General features: G+C 33.8%; 1 protein-coding gene across 14 annotated transcripts in view; it reads left to right on the forward strand.

Annotated features, from left to right (window-relative positions):
- PPM1B (protein phosphatase, Mg2+/Mn2+ dependent 1B) overlaps positions 1-23,901 on the forward strand; it is a 74,087-nt gene that overhangs the window by 38,552 nt on the left and 11,634 nt on the right. For 6 of the 14 annotated variants that reach the window (XM_036262216.1, XM_036262212.1, XM_036262210.1 and 3 more), the window contains exons 2-5: positions 916-1,775; positions 6,201-6,318; positions 11,483-11,594; positions 11,973-12,030. In XM_036262216.1, coding sequence (XP_036118109.1) covers positions 930-1,775; positions 6,201-6,318; positions 11,483-11,594; positions 11,973-12,030 — 1,134 coding nt within the window. In that variant the 5' untranslated portion in view covers positions 916-929. Of the gene's footprint in view, positions 1-915; positions 1,776-6,200; positions 6,319-8,528; positions 8,627-11,482; positions 11,595-11,972; positions 12,031-22,039; positions 23,101-23,901 lie in introns of those variants that run through there. The other 8 variants (XM_036262208.1, XM_036262206.1, XM_036262205.1 and 5 more) reach the window with 4 other exon arrangements.

Raw genomic sequence — 23,901 nt, forward strand, 5'->3', positions numbered from 1 at the left:
ATTCACTGCACAGTTTCCTGAGATGTTAACAACTTGTTGAGTAGTAAACTGACTTGCACTCTCACCTTGGTTTGTGGCCTGAAAGATGCTTTTGGTCGTGCTGCGCATCACCATGAAAGGGTTGTCAGGTCATAGCTGAAATTTTATTAGAAAACAGGCATTCTTTTCATGAACAACTTGGGCAAGAACCAGATTGTTCCAGATGGGAGATGTTTGAGAACCAATGTATGACTGTACTTTTTATTGAACAAGATGTTGCACCATTTTGAATTCAGTCTTACATATTGAACTCTAGAATTACCATATTTGTTAGATTTTTTTTTTTTAAAGCCTTAAGCAGGATTCATTTCTTCATTTTTCTATTTCCTAGAACAGTGGTTTTCAACTTGCTACCCATATGAAGCACCAGAGAGGTTTTAAAAAAGACTAATATCTGGGTCCTACCCCCAGAGATTTAAAAAAAAATTTTTTTTCCCTTTATTGATATATTAGGGAGAGGAAGAAAGAGGGAGAGAGAGATGGAAACATCGATGAGAGAGACATCGACTTGCCACCTCCTGCATGCCCCCCACTGGGGATCAGGCCCACAACCTGGACATGTGTCCTGATGGAATAGAAACAGCGATCTCTTGGTGCATGGGTTGACGCTCAACCACTGAGCCTCTCCACTCGAGCCCCCCTGAGATTTTTATTTAATTGGTGTAATGGATTGTAACATACTTGGATTGAGAAAGTATTGTTCAATAAAAAGGATGTGCAGGGAAATTTTCTTGTCAGGTTATTTTTCTGCTTATTAAAATCAGATAGATGTGAAAAGTATACTTGGATAGGAGTTACTAGAGAATAGATGAGATATTATAGATGGATCCTCTATCAAATTTAAACATATAACACCTATAATTTCTTTTCTTTCAGACTCATTACTAAACATGGGTGCATTTTTGGACAAACCCAAAACTGAGAAACATAATGCTCATGGTGCTGGGAATGGTTTACGTTATGGCCTGAGCAGCATGCAAGGATGGAGAGTGGAAATGGAAGATGCACACACAGCTGTTGTAGGTATTCCTCACGGCTTGGAAGACTGGTCATTTTTTGCAGTTTATGATGGTCATGCTGGATCCCGAGTGGCAAATTACTGCTCAACACATTTATTAGAACACATAACTAATAATGAAGACTTCAGGGCAGCTGCAAAATCAGGATCTGCTCTTGAGCCTTCAGTGGAAAATGTCAAGAATGGTATCAGAACTGGCTTTTTGAAAATTGATGAATACATGCGTAACTTTTCAGACCTCAGAAATGGAATGGACAGGAGTGGTTCAACTGCAGTGGGAGTTATGATTTCACCTAAGCATATCTACTTCATCAACTGTGGTGATTCACGTGCTGTTCTGTATAGGAATGGACAAGTCTGCTTTTCCACCCAGGATCACAAACCTTGCAATCCAAGGGAGAAGGAGCGAATCCAAAATGCAGGAGGCAGCGTAATGATACAGCGTGTTAATGGTTCATTAGCAGTGTCTCGTGCTCTGGGGGACTATGATTACAAGTGTGTTGATGGCAAGGGCCCAACAGAACAACTAGTTTCTCCAGAGCCTGAGGTTTATGAACTTTTAAGAGCAGAAGAGGATGAATTTATCATCTTGGCTTGTGATGGGATCTGGGATGTTATGAGTAATGAGGAGCTCTGTGAATTTGTTAAATCTAGGCTTGAGGTATCAGATGACCTGGAAAATGTGTGCAATTGGGTAGTGGACACTTGTTTACATAAGGTATGTAAGTATTTTTGTTATAATTAAAATACCCTATTTGAAAAGACGGTAAGTAAAATTAAGCAAACTTAAATTTTTGAAACTTTTAATATTTTCATTAGGGGAGACCTGTATATATTAAAATTATTTTCTTCACCAGAAATGAAACCATTTTTTTGCAATTCTCAACCTTCCGATTTGAAAATTAAGTTGAATATGACTTTTTGATTCAAATTCTCAACATTGGCACTAACTGTCTTAAGCCTGATTGTGAAGCAGTTTGATAATGTATGTATGTAAGTATAATTCTGTATTAGATATACAAAAGATCAAAAGACCTACAAACTATTGATGATACATCAGAATCATAGGCTAGGTAAAGTTTTATAACTTAGTTTTGAGCCCTCCTAGCAGGTAAGCTATAAGTTGTATATTTTTTATTGTCTAGTAAAAGAAACTTTTCCCTAGTGCATTAAAATCTAAAAGGAGTTTAAATGTAACTCTGTAAGTACTATATCACTTGGTGATTAATAGCTTACTTTTGTGGATGATACCAAATTATTTTCATATATGTAGATATTTTTATCATCACTGATTTTAAAAAGCAAATGGTAATAGAAAATGTAATTCTGTGAAGAATTCCTGTGGATTTAGATTTGTAAAACTCTGTGAATCTTAACTTGATACAGAAATAGGAAAAAGAAATCCAGACAGATAATTAGTAATTTCCTTAGATATCTTTAAAATACTCAGTAGTTCCAGGTGAGTTTTTGACAGTGTCTATATAGTAATCAATTATAATTTTAATGATGTGGTCAGTGCCCGGAATATGCAAGTGTTCTATAACTCTGATTAAAAAGATATCAATCACGTTGATGTTTCTAGCTCTCTCTCCTTTCCTCTCTAGAAAAGTCAATAAAAACTCATTTAAAAAAAAAAAAAACGATATTAAGGCAACACTTGCCCTGGCTGGTTTGGTTCAGTGGTTAGAGCCTTGGCCTGCGGACTGAAGAGGCACTGGTTAGATTCCATATGTACCTCAGTTGCCAGTTTAATTCTGGCCCCAGTTCGGGTTGTGAGGGAGGCAATGTGTCTTTTTCACATCATTGGTTCTCTCTCTCTCCTCCACTCCATCCCTCCCTCCTACTCTATCTACAAATCAATGGAAAAATATCCTCAGGTGAGGATTAAAAAAAAAAAAAAGATACTGAGGAATAGCTAAATTTTTGGTTATATGAATTAAGGGTGTATTGACTTATTTATTCTGTCTAGATTAGAACCATTCTATATCCCCACCATGTAAGTTACTGTAGAAAGTATAGGCATAGCCAAAAAGTTTTTCAGGAGGGATCTCTGAGTGTATGGAAATGCCTAAGTTTTGGTGAAGTATCTATTTCTTTTCTGTAGAAAGGAGAGTCAACTTCAAAAAGAAAAACTGTATGGGCTGGTATTTCTATTTGCAGCTTTTTCTGAAAGGATTTTTTCCTTACCCGAGGACATTTTTTTGTTCAGATAGAATGGGAGGGGGAGAGAGAGAAACATCGACGTTAAAGGGACACATCGAGTCGCTGCCTCCCGCACGACCCAACCAGGGCCGGGGACAAACTGCAAGCAAGGTACGACGTGCCCTTAGCGGGAACTGAACCTGGGTCTCTCTGGACCGTGGGCCGATGCTCTAATCGTTGTGCCAAACCGGCCAGGGCCTGAAAGGATTTTAATGATGGTACCTCTAGCTTTTCTGATTGTTTTTTGGGTTTTTTTTGGAAGCACATGGTATCTTTTATTTCTCTGGATTAGTTAAGTGTAGAGTATTCATGGTTGTCAGTGACGAATAGTAAGTGACTCTAAAAATGTCTTTCTCCTTGGACTCTAAATGGAGAGAATTCTGACCTGCAACTTTTTTAGACGAAAGCAAGCATGTTTTTGCCTGACTATGAAATGAAAACAGCATTTTCCTCGATTGTAAAAATAGTGTATGCTTGTTACTAGAAATAAAAATTAAGACAATACAGAATATATAAAGAAACACTAAATTTTGCTATCTACCTAAAGTGGGTTGCTTGTATTGCTGTGGTGTATATCTTTTCCAGTCTTTTTTTTGCCTACCTGTGAGTGTATACATTTTTATTAAAACAAGCTCATTATATTTGTTATTTTACAATCTACTTTTTCATTTAATGGTATATTATAGAGAGATTTCCATGTTTAAAAGCATTGCTCTAAATCACTTTTCATGGTTGCACACTATTCTGTTGAGTGAATGAAATGTAGTTTTGAGAGAATAACAAAGAATCTATGAGATCTCCACTGAAGGAAAAAAGTGTGTATTGCAGATAAAAGTGCATTCTCCTTTCCTTTGAAAGGATGGTAGTTTTCAGGAATTTTGACCCCACTCTTTTGAATGTGGGGTTTAAGTGATAAATCTATTGGTAGTGTTAAAAGATTCCAGACAGAATTCTGGAATTTCAGAATAAATGGTAGTAATAAGGACAAGAGGTTGAAATACATGAGTCATAATAGTTCCTTTGAACGAAGCTGCATTCAAATTGAAATCAGTTTTGAGAAGTTTAGTTAGCTATTTTGTGTTGAAACATAACAAATTTATGAACTATTCTGTTACTCATGGAGTTAACCAGACCTCTTACTATTTCTATTTTTCTAACTACATAATTTTGTCACTTTACTTGTTTGTACTGTAAAACCAAGGATTAGCAATATTATAAAACATTATGATTTAAATAGAATATGATTGCTTTGAATTTAGTTTGAAAGATTGAATGTGAATTTTAAAATCCATGGAAAGCACTTAGCCCAGTGCTTAGCATTTAGCAGTTGCTCAATAGGTGTTAGTTTGCTCAGTAGGAAAATAAATCCAATTTTTAAGTAGATGTTTCTTTGATAATAGATTTAAATGAAGTGTTAATATTTTCTAGCACTTTTAACACTTGTTATACCCTAATTGTTTACAAGCATTTTCATATGTTAACTCATGAAACCTAGGGAGATTGTGATAATCATCATAATCACAATAATATCAATAAATTATTGTTTTCTGTGAGCCAAATGCTATTCCAAGCACTTTACACTTTTAAAAACTCATTTAATTTTAGCAACCATACAAAGTGGGTAGCATTATTATTGTTTTTGATAATCATTTCTCGGGTTGCCATTTTATAGTATGAAGCTATAAATGTAGGATGAATACATACATCCTATCAGTTGGAAAATTAACTGATTATGCAGGATGATTTACATAAAACAATCTTTTTTAATTGGTGTATAATAATTAATGAAACACATTTATACTTTATGTTTAGAGGAAAGTCATCTTTATGTAGAAACAAGCAGCATCATTGAAATCATGTGCTTTGAAGTGTAAATGTAAATTATTTCCTTTAAATAGGATATTTAAACTTCTTGATACTTTCAGTTAATTTTTCAACTGATAGGATGTATGTTTTATAGCTTACTTAAAAATCTAATGGAAATTACATATATGTATGGATGGATGGATAAATAAGATACATAAAGAATGGCTAAGCAATGCTCATACTGTTTTTACTAAAATAGAAAATTGTTAGAAGAAACTGGGATTTCTAAAAAATATGAGGTATTCTGTTTATTCATAAAATTGTTTTAAAAATCATTAGTAATCAAGTGAATCTTGAACTTGAATATCTTTGGTATAAAGTTTTTGCCTGATCTGAACTTATATAGTAAATCCTGATGTTTGTGAAAAAATGTATTTTCTTTTTTTTTTTTCCTATTTGAAACCATAGAAAGTGTGTGTGGGGGGCAGGGGGAGAGAATGAGAATACAGCCAATGCAGTATTTCTAATAATCATTATGAAAGTTTTGATGGGTTTCATTGAGGAATGAAAGTAGTTTGGGCCATTTTGGAAATCCTGTTCATCACCCCTCCTGCCGCAGATATGAAGAATCTGATAATATGCTTAGGATAGTTCTTCCTACTAAAGCATGAGAGTATATGGAGGGAGTTCATTTTTTTGAAGGCTTCTAAGACCTGACCTCCCCTGTTTTCAAATTTGCTCCATTGATTTTTAGGAAGTGGTGGCAGAAGTTTTTCAAGGCCAGCCTATCTTTCCGGCTGTGTTATGTGTGTTGTGAAAAGGTGACAAGTCTGAACCAGACAATGCCTTCCTAGATTCTTGTTATAATGACTGAAAATAGTAGAATGGGTGTGGTCTTGGCTTTTTTCACTTGGGTTGACAAACCCCACTATCAAACAGAAATAGCCTACTGCCTCCATTGATTTAAATTTTTTAGAGTGGTGAATAGGAAAAGGGTTCAAATAGTTCTTTGGAATGAAAATGCATGTATACATCCTGGATGGTTAAATAAACTGTAATTGCTTAATTAACTGTTTTAAAGTAAATAGAAAGTTAGTAAATTATAAAAATATAATTTTCTTTCTTTAATATACAGGGAAGTCGAGATAACATGAGTATTGTACTAGTTTGCTTTTCAAATGCCCCTAAGGTCTCAGATGAAGCAGTGAAAAAAGATTCAGATTTGGATAAGTACTTGGAATCACGGATTGAAGGTAAGAACGATGCCCCTCCCACCTTTTTTAAACTTAAAAGGAAAGGAAAAGTATTTTTCCTTGTTTATCAAATAGTGATTGTTGTTTTTCATTTACATCTGTCTAAGGTTTACTATCACATCTTTAAATTTTTTTTCTTTTCTTTTTTATTATTTTTATGTATTTATTTGCGAGAGAGAGAAACATTGATCAGAGAAAATATTGATTGGCTGCCTCCTGCATGCCCCCCACTGGAGATTGGGCCCACAGCCTTGGGCATGTGCCCTGACCAGGAATCGAACCCAGCGACTTCTTGGTGCATGGGTCGACGCTCAGCCACTGAACCACATGGGCTAGACTACTATCTATCACATCTTGGACCAATGTGTGGGGATTTATTGGCTCAGAGAAAACAAATAATGTGTCTGTTATTACTATCAAGGAGAAATACAATTTGAAAAGAGTTGGTTAAAGCTTACCTTTATTTTTTCCCATTCCCTGATTACATCTGTAGTAGTAAGTGAAGAATCCAGTGAAATTTGCCTCAGGTTATTATGAACACTAAGTGCTGTAATTCTACTAACATTATTTTTTCCCAAGTTAATAATAGGAATTCATTACCATATGTTTTTATCATACTGATAAGCGTTAACATTGATGTTGTGAAGGATTATTTAATTTTTTAACTTTTTATTTTGCAATAATTTTTAAACTTACAGAAAAATATTATAGAGAGCTCCCATGTACATGTAGTATTTTTACCTAGATTACCCATTTGTTTACATTATACTTCATTTTACTCATCTCTCTATACTTTCTATAACACTCTTGTTCTTTCTCTCTCTACCTCTGTCTTCCTTTCCCACCTAACTGGTTCAGTTTTCTAGGAAAGATTTATTTTCTCAACCAATGGAAAGTAATTGCAGGTATGATACCCCTCTACTCCTTAATACAAAAAAGGACAGTCTCTACATAATTATAACACATCCATCAAAATTAGGAAGGTAAAACATTGATATTATATAACCATCTAATCCACAGATTCTCACTAAAATTTCCCCAGTTGTCCCAGTAATACCTTTTATTGGATCTAGTCCAGAGCATGTGCTGCATTTAGCTGCTGTGCCTCTTTCGTCTCCCTCTGCGTGAAAAAGTTACATTGTTTTTCTTGTTTTAACTGACCATGATATTTTCAACAGTAGAGGTTAGTTATTTTGTAGAATGTCCCTGAATTTGAGTTTGCTGATGTTTCCTCTTGATATGATTTAGGTTATACTTTGACAGAAATATTATAGGAGTGATGCTAGGGTCTTCGTTCATCATGATATGGTAATCTTAACTTTCATCACTTGCTTGAGATGTTGTCTTTAAGGTTCCTTCATTGAAAAGTTAATTAATAAATCTGTTATGCTTATTAATAAGTATTCAGTGGTCAGATAATTGAATAACCTTTTCCTTCTCAAATTTTCACCTGCCAGTTTTCATATCCCTTGGTGATTCTTGCCTGAATCCATTGCTACTAAAATAATAGCCAAATGATGAATTTTCTAATAGTTATTTCTTCTGTAAGCATTAGAATTTTACTGTAAGGAAAAAAATTTTCTCTTCGCCCCATTTGTTTAACTTATATGAGCAAGGACTCTGATTCCTATTATATTCATTGTGTTAAAATCTTTTACTATTATTGTCGTGTTGATGCTTATATTGTCCTAGATTTGGCCAGTGGTAACTTCTTCAAACTCTTTTTGACCTGTCTCTATAATTCTGTGAGCAATTCCTTTCTGGCATATTCCAGGCTCATCTTGTATTTCCTTGCACCAACCCTTAAATGAGTCACTTTTCCAGTGACCTCTTTTTTTTTTAACTTAATTTTTCTTTAGGAATTGGGATTTGTGCATTAGTGTTATTGTTCCTATACCCTCTCAAAGAATAGAGCTGAGTGTGTGCGCACACACACACCTATATTTCTCTTTTCTTCCTTTTTCCTTCCTCCTTTCCTTCTTCCCTTTCTCCCTCCCTTTCCTCTGTCCCGCATCTGTCTATCTCTACCGCCAATAATTCCAACTCCTGCACAGTATTACAGAGTTCATTCTAGTTTTCTTTCTTTTCATACTTGTAGCTCCCTTCTACAGTGAGAAACTTGGCTTCTAATATGACTCAAACAAATCTATCACAGCTAACCCTTATTAGATGCCTTCCTCACTTCACATTGGCTTTGAACCCCATTGCAGGTTGCACCCCCACCGGTGTTAAAACTTGGCCTACTGTGTATGGGCTTGGATAGCCCATGTTGGACCCTGATGCTGTCACCACTGTCCCCTCTACCTCTGTAAGATTTACTTTGCTTGGCCTTATCTAACATATTTTATGCTAAAAGTTCATTATCATTCAGGAATGAGGGATGGGAGAAGCTCTATCTTTAATATAATTGGTGATATATTTGTGTTTAAATCTACTTTCATATATTCAGTTTTTTTTTTCTCCTTTCTAGACTTTGGATTATCAGCATTTTCTATTCTAATTAATTCTTGCATTTGCTTATTAGTTGTATATTCTTTTAAAAATTCAGTTAGTGGTTAACCTGATAATTTAAGAATGCATTAGAGATTATAACAGGACCCCCAGCTTAATATTACATTTTGATTTTGTATGTGCTGTGGTTTTTTTAAATTTTACTTACTGATTTGAGAGAGAGAGAGAAACACATCAATTTGTTCACTTATTATGCATTCATTGTTTGCTGCTTTTATGCGCCTTGACTGGGGATTGAACCTGCCACCTTGGCATATCGGGACAACGCTTTAACCAACTGAACTATCCAGCCAGGGCTATATGTGCTGTTTGTTTGTTTTTTTAAGATATAAAATTACCTTTTATGAAGTTATTTCAGTCTTATTTATTTTTTGCCTTGATGTCATTCTTACAAACTTCTTTCCTCAAATCAAAGTTACATATTCATCTATAATAGCTTGACTTTTTTTTTTTTTTTTTTATCCTCACCCGAGGACATTTTTCCATTTTTTGTTCAGATAGAGTGGGAGGGAGAGAGAGGAAGAGAGAGAGAGAGAAACATCGACGTGAAGGGACACAATCGAGTGGCTGCCACCCGCACGACCAACCAGGGCCAGGGCCAAACTGCAACCGAGGTACATGCCCTTAGCGGGAACCGAACCCAGGTCTCTCTGTACTGCAGGCCGACGCTCCAACCACTGAGCCAAACCGGCCAGGGCTGACTTTTTTTTTTAAATAATAAATACATTTGAATGATAATCATTATAGTGTAATGGTGTTGTTAAATTTGGCCTATTATGAATCATATTTTGGATATAGTAGCTATAGTAATTGGTGACAGTTTTCAATGTGTAATTACCATAGGAAAACAACATTTTTTTTTTTTTTTTTCAGATTGGGTAGGGTAGATTTTTGGATGGAGTTTATATTTTAATAGAGACCAATAATTTTTTTTAAAGTAGAAGAAAAGTAAAGCTGTAAGCAGAGAGTAACAAACTTTGAACCAGATACCTGTATATGGGAGACAGTAGCTGTCCTGGGGGAAGAGCATTCCAGGTAAAAGGAGCAGCAGAGACTGAGGGAAAGGAATTACTGGATTAGAATGAGCTGGTAGACTAGTGGAAGACCTAATTGGTTATCAAGAAGCAGGTTATATAGAGTTCTACAGAACAAAATGAGGACTTTGGACTTTATTCAAATAGTGATAGGAAGTTATTGGAAGATTTTGAGTACAAGAGTGACATGATCTGACTATTTTGAAAGAATCACTGTGGAGAGGAGATTGTAAAGAGAGGAGATAAGAATGGAAGCCAAGAGACCAATTAGGAATCATGTATTAATGCAGGTGACAGACTATGGTGGTAGATTGGACTGCAATGGCACTAGTGGAAGAATGTGAAAATTGGTTGGTAAAATGCTAGACTGAAGTGGTTCTCAGTTGGGAAAGATTTTTGTCCCCCCAGGGACATGTGGTAATGTCGGAAGATATTTTTTGGTGTTATAATTGAGGGAATGCCAGTAGCATCTGGTGAGTAGAGGTCAGGGATGTTGCTTAACATTCTGTAATACACAAGACAGCCTCCACAACAACAAAATTTATCTGGTCCAGAAATGTCAGTAGTGCTGAGGTTGAGAAACCTGCTCTGTAGAGATACAAGTGTAAGGTGGAAAAATTACAGTCCTACCTTCATAAAGCTTGCAGTTTGTAATAGAGTAAACATTGTGTACATGGAAGTATGTGGCAATGCACCTACTCCAGGCTTGTGAGAAAGTGACATACAAAGTTGAAGAATACAAGTTAGCCATACAAATGTGTTGTCAGTTGGTTTGGCGCAGAAAGTATTCCAAACCAAGGGGAAAGTACATGTGAAGATCTAGCCTTTAGAGAGATAATAGGAGTCAGGGGCAGAATTGATTGGGAGTGGTGAAAGTTAAGTCACAGTGAGGGTCTTGTGAGGCCTGGTAAACAGTTTGTAATGTGCATCTTGAGGGATGCTTTAGGACATTGCTTTCTGTTATCTTGCAAGAAAGTTGCTGTTGTCTGATTTTTGAGGAGTTTATGTCTTGATACTGGACAAATAATCATCTTTTTTAAATCTATTTTTCATAATTATAAACATAAATGGAATATGTAAATGTTTGATTTTATTCTAAGCATTAGCAAGTTGTAATTTTTTCTCCTTTTTTATTTTAAATAAGTTGTAGAACATAACTATTTAAGTGTCAAAAGGCCTATAGGACAGCTTTTAATTTTTTGCTCTTCTCCTTATAATTTTTATCCATCCATTGCTTTTAATTTTTGTAATTATAGTAGTAATAAATTTTATATTATTTTTATATAAAATTAGATCAAAAATGTTTTTTCATGTAGCTGTACGATGTTCATAGGGATAATTTTTAGTGATTATAAAGCATTTTACTTAGTGGTTGCTATACCAAAATTTTCCCTTTATTGTTGCACATTTAATTTGTTCCAGTTTTTGCTTTTATGAATAATGCTAGATTGAGCACATATATACAAATAACTTTTTATATTACCTATTTTTGTTCTTGTGCGATAGCAAGTTAATGTTTGCTTTTTATATTTTAACATAGGTACTACCAAATAGTACTTTGTTTCACTTCTGTGTGAATTACCGTATTAACTTAGGAACTTTTTTTTATTAATCTATAGAAATTATGGAGAAGTCTGGTGAGGAAGGAATGCCTGATCTTGCCCATGTCATGCGCATCTTGTCTGCAGAAAATATCCCTAATTTGCCTCCTGGGGGAGGTCTTGCTGGCAAGTAAGTAAAACAAAAACCAATTTTGTGTTTGTTTGTAATTAATAATTAAATAACTCTGAGTAAAAAGTACATCAGTTATCTAAAGATGAAATAGGTTGATGGTTCTTATACTAGAGAAGAACTCTAAATTTTATCTAAAAGAGATTTTTTAAAAGGAATTATTTATCATACTTTGAAGATGAAGGTCCCTCTTTCCTTGGTAATTGAGAACACAAATGTATTGTGCAGGATCAGTTTCTGAGTGAAATGTAGAAACTTCTTAGCAAGATTTTGTGTGGCAATTAATTTTTGAGTCATGTAGTCAAGATGAAGTATTTTAAATACTCAGAAGCTTAATAATTGTAATATAATAAAACTAAAGCATAATTTGTTTTTTAGGCGCAATGTTATCGAAGCTGTTTATAGTAGGCTGAATCCACATAGAGAAAATGATGGGGTAAGTTTTATTTTATTAAGCATTTTAAATAATTTTATAATAAAAATATTAGATATGAATATATTCACATAATGAAATCAGTGAATATTGCCGCTTTTAATTTTGATGAGTCAGTTAAAGTTTAAGAAATTTATAGTATGGAGGTAGAGGTCAAGTTCTATATTGTAGATAGATCAGTTGTCACTAAATGGGTATCAGATACCTTTTTGTTTGAGCTATACTTATTTTCTCCCTGTATGTCTGCCTTTTCTTCTCCTTCTCCCTTAAATCTTAATTTTGAGGCAAAGAATGTGCTATTAAATATCTGTTTCTCCTTTAGCAGGCTTCTACCATGACTGGAAGTTATTGATAGTGAATATTATTTTAATGACCAGACCCTTCCAGTGCCCCTGTGTGCCTTTTTAAATAACTGAGGATAATTTCTTTCTAATCTTATTGTGCTGTGGGGTTTATGTGTTGAAGTGAGATAACCATTTTTGTTGTGCCCTGCTGTGCCTCATTAGAGCAAATCTCTTTATCCCTTTACCTTCCTTAGAAACACTGATAAGCTGTCAACTGCTTCTCTGCAGTTCTGTAGGATTTTTTATTTTAAGACTAGGGTTTTTTTTTTGTTATAAATTGCCCTAAATTTCAGAGTCAGTAATTCAAGTAAGTATTTTCGCACAGGATTTTTAAGCTTTTAAACATTTAAAAATTAATAACTTTAATTTTTAACATATATTCTTCAAAGATTTAAGAGAGCCAAACTTAGTCATGAAACTTGTTGAGAAGAAATAGATTCACCTTCCAAGTCTTCAGCTCTTTTTGGCAGGTCTTGAGAGAGACATCAGCTACTGGTAGAAATTATGTATCACCTCAGTTGCATTGTTTTTCCAGGATTCATTATTGCATAGCAGTATTATATAATTTCACTTTTCTTAACAATAAAGGTGTCTTGTCAATGAAATTTTTACAATTAATACATTTTAGTGGGTTGAACGTTAGTGATACTATATATGGATAATGACAGAATTTATGTCTTGGTCTAGGGCAGTGATTCTGAGTCCTTTGTGGCAATTACTTCAAAATATTAAGATATCTAAAGCTGTGAAAATTAACTTAAAAATAAAGATATGTCATAAATATATTTAGAGAATTCTAAATCAGACAGTTGAGGATAGGATGTTGACATAACTAAAAAGATGGTGGTGATTGGGAGCTAGAGTGAAGAGAATCTTACTTCTTCAGCTAGATTATAGCTACAGCACCCACCACTGTGGTTAGAATAAGTAAACCCTCAAAAGTTAGTTAATGATTCATTTATTAGCCCATATGAGTACTCCTGTTTCCTTGTGTATTTGAAATGCAACTTCAGTTGTAGTGTTAAAAAAATTTTTCATTATATTTTGATGAATTTCTTGGTCCTTCAAAAAGTTGGCAACTTTTTCTCCAAACAGGATTTTAAAAATGTTTTATAACCCTAAATTTCTGTTTAATGTATACCAAGGATGACTTTTAAACATTTTTAAAAATGGAAAATACTTGTATGTAGTAGCTTTATAGGCAGTGAATATCAATAGGCAACATAACCATGAAGCTGGGTGGAAATGCTCAGCATATAAAACTTACCCTAAGTATTCTTATTATTCTTATTCTTATTCTTATTATTATATGACTATATAAATTCAGGAGCTGTATACTTAATTACCTTTAGAAATAAGCTTTCTATTAATATTAGCAGATAAACTCCGACAAGTCTACCGTGTAGTGAGGAGACTACAAAACAAAAGGCATGGTCCCATCCCTACTCTAAATTCAGCTTGCAATATAGATACAAACACACAAGTTAAATAATAAAAATATCTCACATCTTTTAGTAAAGAATAAAAAGAAACAGTAAAATCTAGAATGTGATAAATTGCCATGTGAATTGTACAATGATTGCTGGGAAAATCAGATTTTCAGAGAAAAGATAGGATTAGAAGAATGATTTGAATGACAGAAATGAAATGAGGAGGATAATAGTTCAAGTGAATGGAGGAGCCAAGAACAAAGTATAAACTATGTTTGAAAGAAATGATATGATTTTTGAGTGGACCAGAGAACTGTGAAAAACAAGAATTTGGGATATCAGAGGTATTTTTGAAGAGACTTGGAAAGGACTTTTGAGTTTTATATTTTAGATTGAGGAGCCACCATACGTTTGGAGCATCAGAATGATAGACTCAAAGGAATATCTGGTATTTTAATCTCTTAGAAACATGTGCAGCGTTAGGTTAAAGCAGTGGGTTTCAGCCTTTTTCACCTCATGGCACACATAAGCTAATCACTAAAATTTTGTGGCCAATCTGACAAGAAAAAAAAGGTATAATTTTGATTCATTCACACCAGATGGCTATTGTTGTGTTGTCATTTTTTTGATAGTCTAAGGGAAAAGTGGTCAGTGCCCCTGACTAAATAGTCAGGTATTGCGTGTTTTAAAATTCTGCAGCACACTGATTGAAAAATCTGTGGGTTAAAGAGATGCTGGACGTTAAGTAGGTGTGAAATAATCGCAGAAATCAGATGATAAGTATAAGTTCATTATTAGTAGATAGATATGTGCAGCCCAGAATCTTATTTTGGGAAACATTACTTTATTCTTTAAGAATAATCATGACCTTAGAAAAATGTTGAACCATAATCACAAGTAACAGAAATGTACTAAAAAATACAAAAGAAACAGAAAAAATGAAGGAATTATAGATGTTTAATTACATTTTTAGCTTTTGACCTACTATTGCAATGAATTAGGCATAGACATGTTCCATAAATGCTTCTTAGATCTGTGCCATATGGAAGATGTTACCAGGAAGTACAATATAAGGAACCAGTAGTTAACTCGCAGAATAGAAAAGACTAAAGTGTGGTAGAAATTCAAAGTAGATAATAGTTGGGAGGTATTATAAAAATTAAACTTTTTTTAAATAACAGAAATAACTTAAAAAAATGTAACGCTAGTCAGAGTGAATCATAGATTTCATTTAGATTCCTAAAATGTTTACTTTATATCAGAGGGAGAATTGTTCTGCTGTAAATGCCTATAAGGAGTATCATTCATTTTTCTTGTATTAAAAAAATAAAAACTTTTGGTTAATAAATATTTCAAAAAACTGAGTTGAATATAAGAAATTAAATCATTAAAATATATTCAGAAAGTTCACTATTTAGGGTAATCTTACTAAGTTGTTTACTAAATTTGTTTCTTAGTTCAACTTTTTGGAATGCAGGCAATATTGATCTTTTTCCAACTTTAAAAACCAAAATCTATGGAAAAGAATCTAGGAGGAATTCTTAATCAAGGAGTTCATGATTCCCCCCATATGTTTTTGCAAATATATTTATGTGTGTACATACATATTCTTTATGTCTGTGATTTTTATCAATTCCTCAAAAAGTCTGTGACTCCAAAGAATAATCGCCTATAGGACCAGAAAAAGTAAAACTACATTTTGGCTATAAGTTGTTCTTATATTAGGCAGAGCTCTGAGAACACCCCACTTTTCTAACGTGCTAGTTTGTGTTTCATAACTAGAATATAAATTCTGTGAGATCTGAGACTTCATCTGACTTATTTGTCTGTAGTTCCAGCACCTACAGCAGTGCCTGGCAAATGGTGACAGCTTAATGAATATTTGTTAAATAAGAGATATTTCTATTTATTCGTTTCCAGTAGTTGTTTGCTAAAGACTACCCTTAAGTCATATATTTAAAAATATAATTTGAGGTTGCTAATTGGTATGAAAGTGTATTTTCAAAACTTTATAAATGCAAAAATTTTAAGTTCTTCATTCAAAGAAGACTTGTAATGCTTTTAAATTAGTATACCACTGGTCAAGTAGCTATATAAGTTGATGATTTTCCAAAGGTAAACGGGAACTTGTATTTACCTAACTCCTATTGTGCCAAGCCATATACATACATACATACATATATAAAATCATAGGTAATTTCCTCAACACCCTTCTTATATAAATAAGACTGATAATCAATGAAATGAAGTAGTTTGCCCAGGTTGCAAAGCTAAATAGATCGTGCAGCTAGATTTGAATCTAAGACAGGAACTCCAAAAACTGTTCTCTTTACATTTTTCATGCTGCCTCTTTAAGCTATTTTGAGATTACATATGTCTGTACCCCACCTCTGTGTACCATCCAAGAAAATAATTTCCCATTCTTTTGTGAATCTCATGTTTAATAGTCTTAAGATACTGTTTTTCATGAGTAATATTTTATAAAGTTGTTGGAAGTAAGCAGCCAAGCCTATTTTTAAAATTTGTTATTTTTCATTTAAATATACATTTTTATTTATCCTAATCTGAAAACTTTTTAAGGCATTTGGATTTTGAAAAGAGGAGGACAAAAGCCCTAAAGAATCTCCATATTCCGTTTTCGCATTAAGTCTTATATACAGTCTTTTCTATTTTATTTCAAATAGGTGAGTTACAATAAAGATAGTTGCTTTGTTGCATTTTTATATCACAGTTTTAGGACTTTGTGAATACTGGTTTTTATTTTTTTAAATTGATTTTCAGAGAGCGGAAAGGAGAAAGAGAAATGTTGATGAGAGAGAAACATCAATAGGTTGCCGTCCACAGGAGCCCCAACTGGGGATTGAACCTGCAACCCCACCGCTTTTTGGTGTACCGGATGATGCTCCCAACTAACTATGCCACATTGGCCAGGGCATGATTTAACATACCACTTCTTAGCTGTGTGGTCTTGACCATTTAAGCGACTCTTTAAAAATCTTTTACACGGTCCTTGTAAATAACATCTAATTTATTAGATTCTTCATTGGTCATTGTTTAATAGCATTTCATCAAGTCACATTTGAGATCTTTAGTGCTAAAAAATATTTTTAGCTGACTAGCAGGACATAGGATGCCACACAAAAACTCAACTAACATGTATTAGCATAATAAATACACTGCTATTCTTTACTTTCCATTGTTTTAACTGGTTATTTGAAGAATTTTGCTTATGGCAACTGCATTTTTTAAAATGCTACAATTAATATTAGCTAGTGAAATTTTATTTTTAAAATGTTCTTAGATTCTCCCCCACCCCATTTTTGTTCTATGCTTGATGTATGTAGATCCCCATGTCTTTTTTGGTATAAAGAGAGTATTGTCATAATGAGAGATTTTATTTTTAAGCTGTGTTAGTCTAGATAACAATAAAACCTTACAAACAGAAACAGAGAAAAGTTTTAAATTTCAGTCTCAATAATTGCCTTAAATTTATTTTGCAGAATAATTTTAACCATTCCATTTAATGTGATTTTTCATCCTGTCATTTTGTTAATTTTTCTAATATATTATAGACTTCAAAATGAATTGATTTATGGTCAAGTTCTATAGTAATTTTAACCAATATTTATTTACTGTTTATAGGGGGCACTTACTATGTAAAATCTATTAACCTACCACAATGTATTCAACAAACAGAGAGACACTGATGTTAATTATAGTACACAAATCTGAGCTCTGTTGCTTTCTAGTATTGTCACTGACAAATACCTTAAATCTGTCTGAGTCTTAGTTTCTTCAGTTATAAAAATTAGGGTTGCTGCAGCCTGGCCATTGTGGCTCAGTGGTTGAGTGTCGACTCATGCACCAAGAGGTCACCGGATTGATTCCTGGTCAGGGCACATGCCCAGGTTGTGGGCCAAATCCCCATTGGGGGACATGCAGGAGGCAGCCAGTTGTTGTCCTCTCTCATCGATGTTTTTGTCTCTCCCTCTCCCTTTCTCTCTAAAATCAATAAAGAAAAAAATATATAGTACATCTCATTTCTTTCTTTGTTCAGATATTTTTTAAAAAAATTAGGGTTGCAGTGCCTATTTCTTAGGGTACCTGTAGGATTAAATGAGATTATGTATATAAAGTTCTTAGCACAGGCATTAATTATTCTTCCCTAGATGGTAGAGAGTATGCAGAAAGTAGTATGAAATTATCGTCAATTCAGTCTAATGGACAGACTTGTGAACAATTGCAAAGTGAATTAATTGCTATAATGTGTATGTATAATGTACTGTGTATGTATGAATTCAGGTAAAGAAATTACAGCTAAATAATAGGTTCCTGCCCTGATCATGACTCAGTGGGTTAGAGCTTCATCTAGTGCACTGAAGGGTCACACGTTTGATTCCCTGTCAGAACACATACCCAAGTTGTGAGTTCAGTGCCTGGTTGGGGCATTTACAGGAGGCAACCAATCGATGGTTCTCTATTTCACATCGATGTTTCTCTCTCTCTCTCTCTCTCTCTCTCTCTCTCCCTCTCCCTCTCCCTCTCCCTCTCTCTCTCTCCCCCTCCATCTTCCTTTATCTAGAATCAATGAAAAACATATCCTTGGGCAAGGATTAAAAAATAATAAGTTCCTTTTTTGATATTAATGAAACTCCATGAGAGGGTTATATAGCAATATTTTGAAGACTGAAATGAAATGGCTGGGCAGAGGGTTTCACCCATCCATCATCTATTCAGTATAATAGGGAAATGTAATTTGCTGTAAGATAAAATGACTTTTAAATATGGTCAGTAGCTCAAGTTCTTTTCAATTAAGTGGATCTATGATGCCAGTCATTATAAATCCACCCCTACTTAATTTACAGATTTGGTTTTAATGTGTCTTTTAAAAAGCAACTACTACTACAGCAATTCACAGAAATATAGATGATTGCTATAATAATAAACGTGTCAGATGGAGAGTGAGAGGTGCTTATCTATTGAACCCACCAAAATTGACTGAAACAACCAATATAACAACCTTTGATCCATGCTTATCAATAAGTTCAAGTCAACTTTGGCTGTATATCAGAATCACCTGCCAGGCTTTAAAAAAAAAAAAAAAAAAAAATCAGCCTTGGCCAGTTTGGCTTAGTGGTTAGAACATTGGTCTATGGACCTAAGGGGTTGCGGGTTTGATTTTGGCCAAAGGCATGTACCTCCTTTGTAGGTTCGATCCCTGGCCTCAGTCAAGGTTGTATAGGAGGTAAAAGTTGATATGTCTCTCTCATATTGATGTTTCTTTCACGCTCTTCCACTGTCTCTAAAAATCAGTGGAAAAGTATCCTTGGGTAAGGATTACCCTCCACCCCCCAAAAAATACCCCAACCCACTGAATCTTGATTATCATGAGATGGAACTTTGTTAACTGTATACTTTTTAAAGGTCCACCATGGTTGGTGATCATATTTGCTATGTGCAAGTCAACTGTCTAATTGAAGCAGATACTGTTTAAACGTCCTAGAAGGATTTTTTTTTTTTTTTTTTTTTAATAAAAAGGGAGTCTTTGCTTTGAGGCCTTTGAAAGAGGGGGTGAGGGGAGTTTTAAGCCCTCCATTAGAAATTCTTTGTGATATACCACTAAGTAGAATATTGCCTTTTGGCAGATCTGATTAAAGACTGATAAGGTTTATATTAGCAAGCACTTGCCATTGTTCCATCTTAACCTTTCCTGAGTAGATTCAAATGAGAAACTTTATTTAGAGAAACAGATTTAATGCAGAAGGAAAGGTAAATATGAAAAATCTTAACAGAGAGCACATTTTATTATGTTCTCTCCATACAATAAATTTTGCAAATAAAGTTATTTTGACAGTAATTATGCTTGATGTAGAAAATTGGGGAATTTAAAGAAAACATAATCTGGCCTAGCTGGTGTGACTCAGTGGTTGAGCATCAACCCATGCACCAAAAGGTCACTGGTTCGATTCCTGGTCAGGGCACATGCCCAGGTGTTGGGCCTGATCCCCAGTGGGGGATATGCAGGACGCAACCGATTGATGTTCTCTCATCAATGTTTCTATTTCTCTCTCCCTCTCCCTTCCTCTCTCTAAAAAATCAATAAAAATAAGTAAATAAAATAAAAAACAGAATCTGTAATTTCATTGCCCATTATCCTTATTTATAAAGGGGTGGGCAAAAAGGTTTGAATTTAACCACCTCCGGAGGCAGTTGGGCTAACCCAATTCAGGTCACTGAATTCAGATTTGTTTATGAAAATCAGTAACAAAAGCCAGTGATTAAAGCACTTCAAGTATTCTCATTTTTCTAATAAACAGTGTCCTTTATTATGTGGTTATATTGATATATCTTTGTCATAGAATTATAGAGTAACAGTCTCCAGAGATGTTTAAGAATTTGTGTCAGATAATCTATATTAGTAACCATTTTGTATTTTATTTTCTCAACGTTTTATGATGAAAACTTATTAATCTATAGGAAAGTTGAAATGAGCACAGTGAACACCTTCTACCTAGATTCAGCAATTGTTAACATTTTACCATATTTGCTTTATCTCTGTATGTGTACATGTATATACACTGATTTTTTCTTTTCTTTTCAATCCTCACCAAGGATATGTTTATTGATTTTAGTGAGAGAGAAAGGGAGAGTGAGTGAGAAACATCGATGTGAGAGAGAAACATCATTCGGTTGCCTCTCATACACACACCACTGGAGATGGAACTTGCAGCCTTTTGGTGTACAGAACGACATTCCAACTAACTGAGCCACCCGGCCAGGGCTCCTTTTTTCATTTTTTAACTGAACCTTTGACAACAGATTGTAGACATCATAATATTTTATCTCTAAATATTTTGGTATGTACCTTAAGAATGAGGACATTTTGCCCTGGCTGATGTGACCGTGACTGAAAGGTTACTGGTTTGATTCCCTCAGGGAACACACCTGGTTTGGGTGGATCCCAGATTCGGGTGCGAGCAGGAGGCAGCCAATCGATGTTTCGTTCTCACATTGATGTTTCTCCCTCCCTCACCCTTCCTATCTCTCTAAAAATCAATTTTAAAAATCTTAAAAAAAAAGAATGAGGACATTTTTCTCCGTAAGCATAATCTTATACCTAAGAAGATTAATAATAAATTTAATAATATTTAATATCAAGTGCAAATGTACCCATTTGTCCCTAGAATGATTATTATAATTGTTATTTTGAACCAAGGTCTAATCAGGTTATCATTCAAGCATATTAAACACATTTTCAATCAAGCCCACACTTTTTTCTCCCTTGACACTGAATATGAATATGAGCCAGCTTTTTATAGGATGTCCTACATTCAGGATCATATGATTATTTCTTCATGGTGTCCTTTAACTTGATCTTCTAGTCCCTGTTTCCTATAAACTAGGAATTAGCTTTATTAGATTTATATTAAACATTTTTGGCAAGAACACAGGACATGGCCCTGTATTCCCTAATTCATCACCTCAGGAGGCACATAATGTAAGATTGTCTGGCATTTACTCTTTCAGCTTAACTGTGATCAGCTTGAATGTTAGAGTTTGTTCTGCTAACAAAATTAAATAGCTACTAGTGTAGAAAGCAGTAGGTTTTCCAAAATTTAATGAAATATAAAATGAGTTTTCTACTCATACCTTATTATAATGCTTAAAATAAATTTGTCTATTTTTACAGATGTTTTATTAAAATCGTTAAAGACAGAAATGAAAATAAAATTTTCATCTATGAACACTTCTAATATTTCCCAGAAATCCAGTTCAGTTTTATATAGTTTTAACATTTTGTATCTCTTTTCCTGCCTATCATGTTGAAGAAATGATAAACTAATGTTCTAATGGCTTGCTTTTCTGTCCTTTCCTATTGCTTTACATACTAATTTCATTTTATACTAAATCATTATAGCCAATTACTGTGTTTTTAAGTAAGTCAGTTTCAGGAAATGCTTGTGTTGCTGTTGAATTCTAATAGAGTGAACTTCAGGTTAAACTTCAAATTACAATGCGAAATTAGATGTAAACTAGTTAATGGTAATTTGCTAAAAATAATGAGATATTTCTATTGTAAATTTTTAATTATTTGACAAGTATGACGATACTTATTTAATGAAATGTTCTCATGCTTACTCGTGGTAGACAAATGAGTGTTTTGCTGTGATGTGTTATGAAATACATGTGATATCCTAGTTTGTCTACTGACACTGGGGTCTTGAATCTTAAAAAAAGGCCTCCGATGATGCAGAGGAAAGTGGATCACAGGGAAAATTGGTGGAAGCTCTCAGGCAAATGAGAATTAATCATAGGGGAAACTACCGACAACTTCTGGAGGAGATGCTGACTAGTTACAGGCTAGCTAAAGTAGAGGGAGAAGAAAGCCCTGCTGAACCAGCTGCTACAGCTACTTCTTCGAACAGTGATGCTGGAAACCCAGTGACAATGCAGGAAAGCCATACTGAATCAAAAAGTGATCTTGCTGACTTAGACAGCTGTAATGAAGATGCAGGGACAAACATGGGTGGTGGGAAAGTATAATTTTACTTTGTGGTAATATTTTTGTGATCTTTGATTTGATGGTTTTTACTTAGGAAGTATAATGTATGCATTTATATAACTGTTTTGTTATTTGAATCTTGGTAAACTAGTTTTATTATATTCATATAGCCTTGTTTTTTAAGAAGGCCTTTGCATACACCTTTATCAGATAGGTTAAAATTGACTATTTGTAGTACTTTGATTTTAATAAAATGATGTCATTTCCTATTGTATGCCAGAAATGAGGCTACCAGTTATTAAAGTCAGTAGTTAAATTCATACTAAATAGTATTAAAGGTTACTAATTAGCAAGATTACAATATGTTGTGGAAAAACTTGTTAATGTAGAATTATACTGCTTCACGTTATTTTACATATTGGTATACTTATAGTTAGCTTTGTAATAAATTTGTGTTTTCTTTAGTAATTTTAGTTCTTCAAAGAATGGCAGATGATAGTCTGTAATTTTTTTTCAAGGATGATAATTTGTGTGTTTTTTTTTGACTTGTTTATATTTTACATCTCTGTAGTTTTAGTTTTAGAAGTTCTAAACTATTGGTTGTGTGGTTATTTTTTCTTTCTCTGTATTCTTTATGAAAAATAATGTTTGAAAAACCTGTGTACTATACATATAGCATTGGTTTGTATATTATATGTAGCCTAACTACATACATCAAAATGTATGTCAACCGAGTGTTCAAAATGAAATTATAAGTGTTTAAGTCCAAATAAAGCATGTGATATGGAATAATCTATGCATGTTGTACTTATTTAAAAAAAATTTTTTTTTTAAACAGGTTTGGTATATTGAAAAAATACCCGTAAGAAATTAATTTGTATTTATATAAAATTTAGAAAACTTTAGGCTTGGCTTTTTTAATTAACTGAAAGAGAAAAAAATGTGTTGAGAAGTCTTGCTTAAAGAAATTCTTGTCTGTTTCTTATCCCCTTTTTGTGGTACAAAACATTAATCTCTGGGCAGAATGGACACACATAGACATGTCAGAAAAGCGCCAAAATGAGCATTTTAAAGATCACAAGTCTGTCAACTTGGTCATATGTGTTCATCAGATATTAATAAATGCAAGAATTACAGCGATTTTAAGTAGTGGCATATACATGAGGTTTGTTTTGTTGAAATTGATTTTTTAAATACAGGTAAATATTAGTCATGTGGGAGACTCTTAAAACAATTATTTTGTGACTCTAGATCATTAACTTTTCTTCTTCATGTTTATATTTATCGTGTGTCTAAAGTTGCTAAAGATACCATACATCAAAACTTTGGAGTCATCAGAGGTGGCTGGTGTTTTGATCTATTTTTCCAATGCCGGAATGCTTTTAAGTGTTTTGAAAGGAAGGCATTTGGTGGAGAGGGGAGAAAGAAACAACCAGTTACCCTCTATATTAGATAGATCTATGTGTATACACACAATGTACAATACACACACCTCTCTGTAAAAGTATCTTTTCAAAGAAAGGAAGGTAATTTGTTCATCTAATTTTGTTTTCTTTTGAAATTCATTCCGACCTGGAAGTGGTGTAGGTAAATAATA

Source organism: Molossus molossus, unplaced genomic scaffold (assembly GCF_014108415.1).
Source record: "Molossus molossus isolate mMolMol1 unplaced genomic scaffold, mMolMol1.p scaffold_m16_p_15, whole genome shotgun sequence".
Taxonomy (NCBI): domain Eukaryota; kingdom Metazoa; phylum Chordata; class Mammalia; order Chiroptera; family Molossidae; genus Molossus; species Molossus molossus.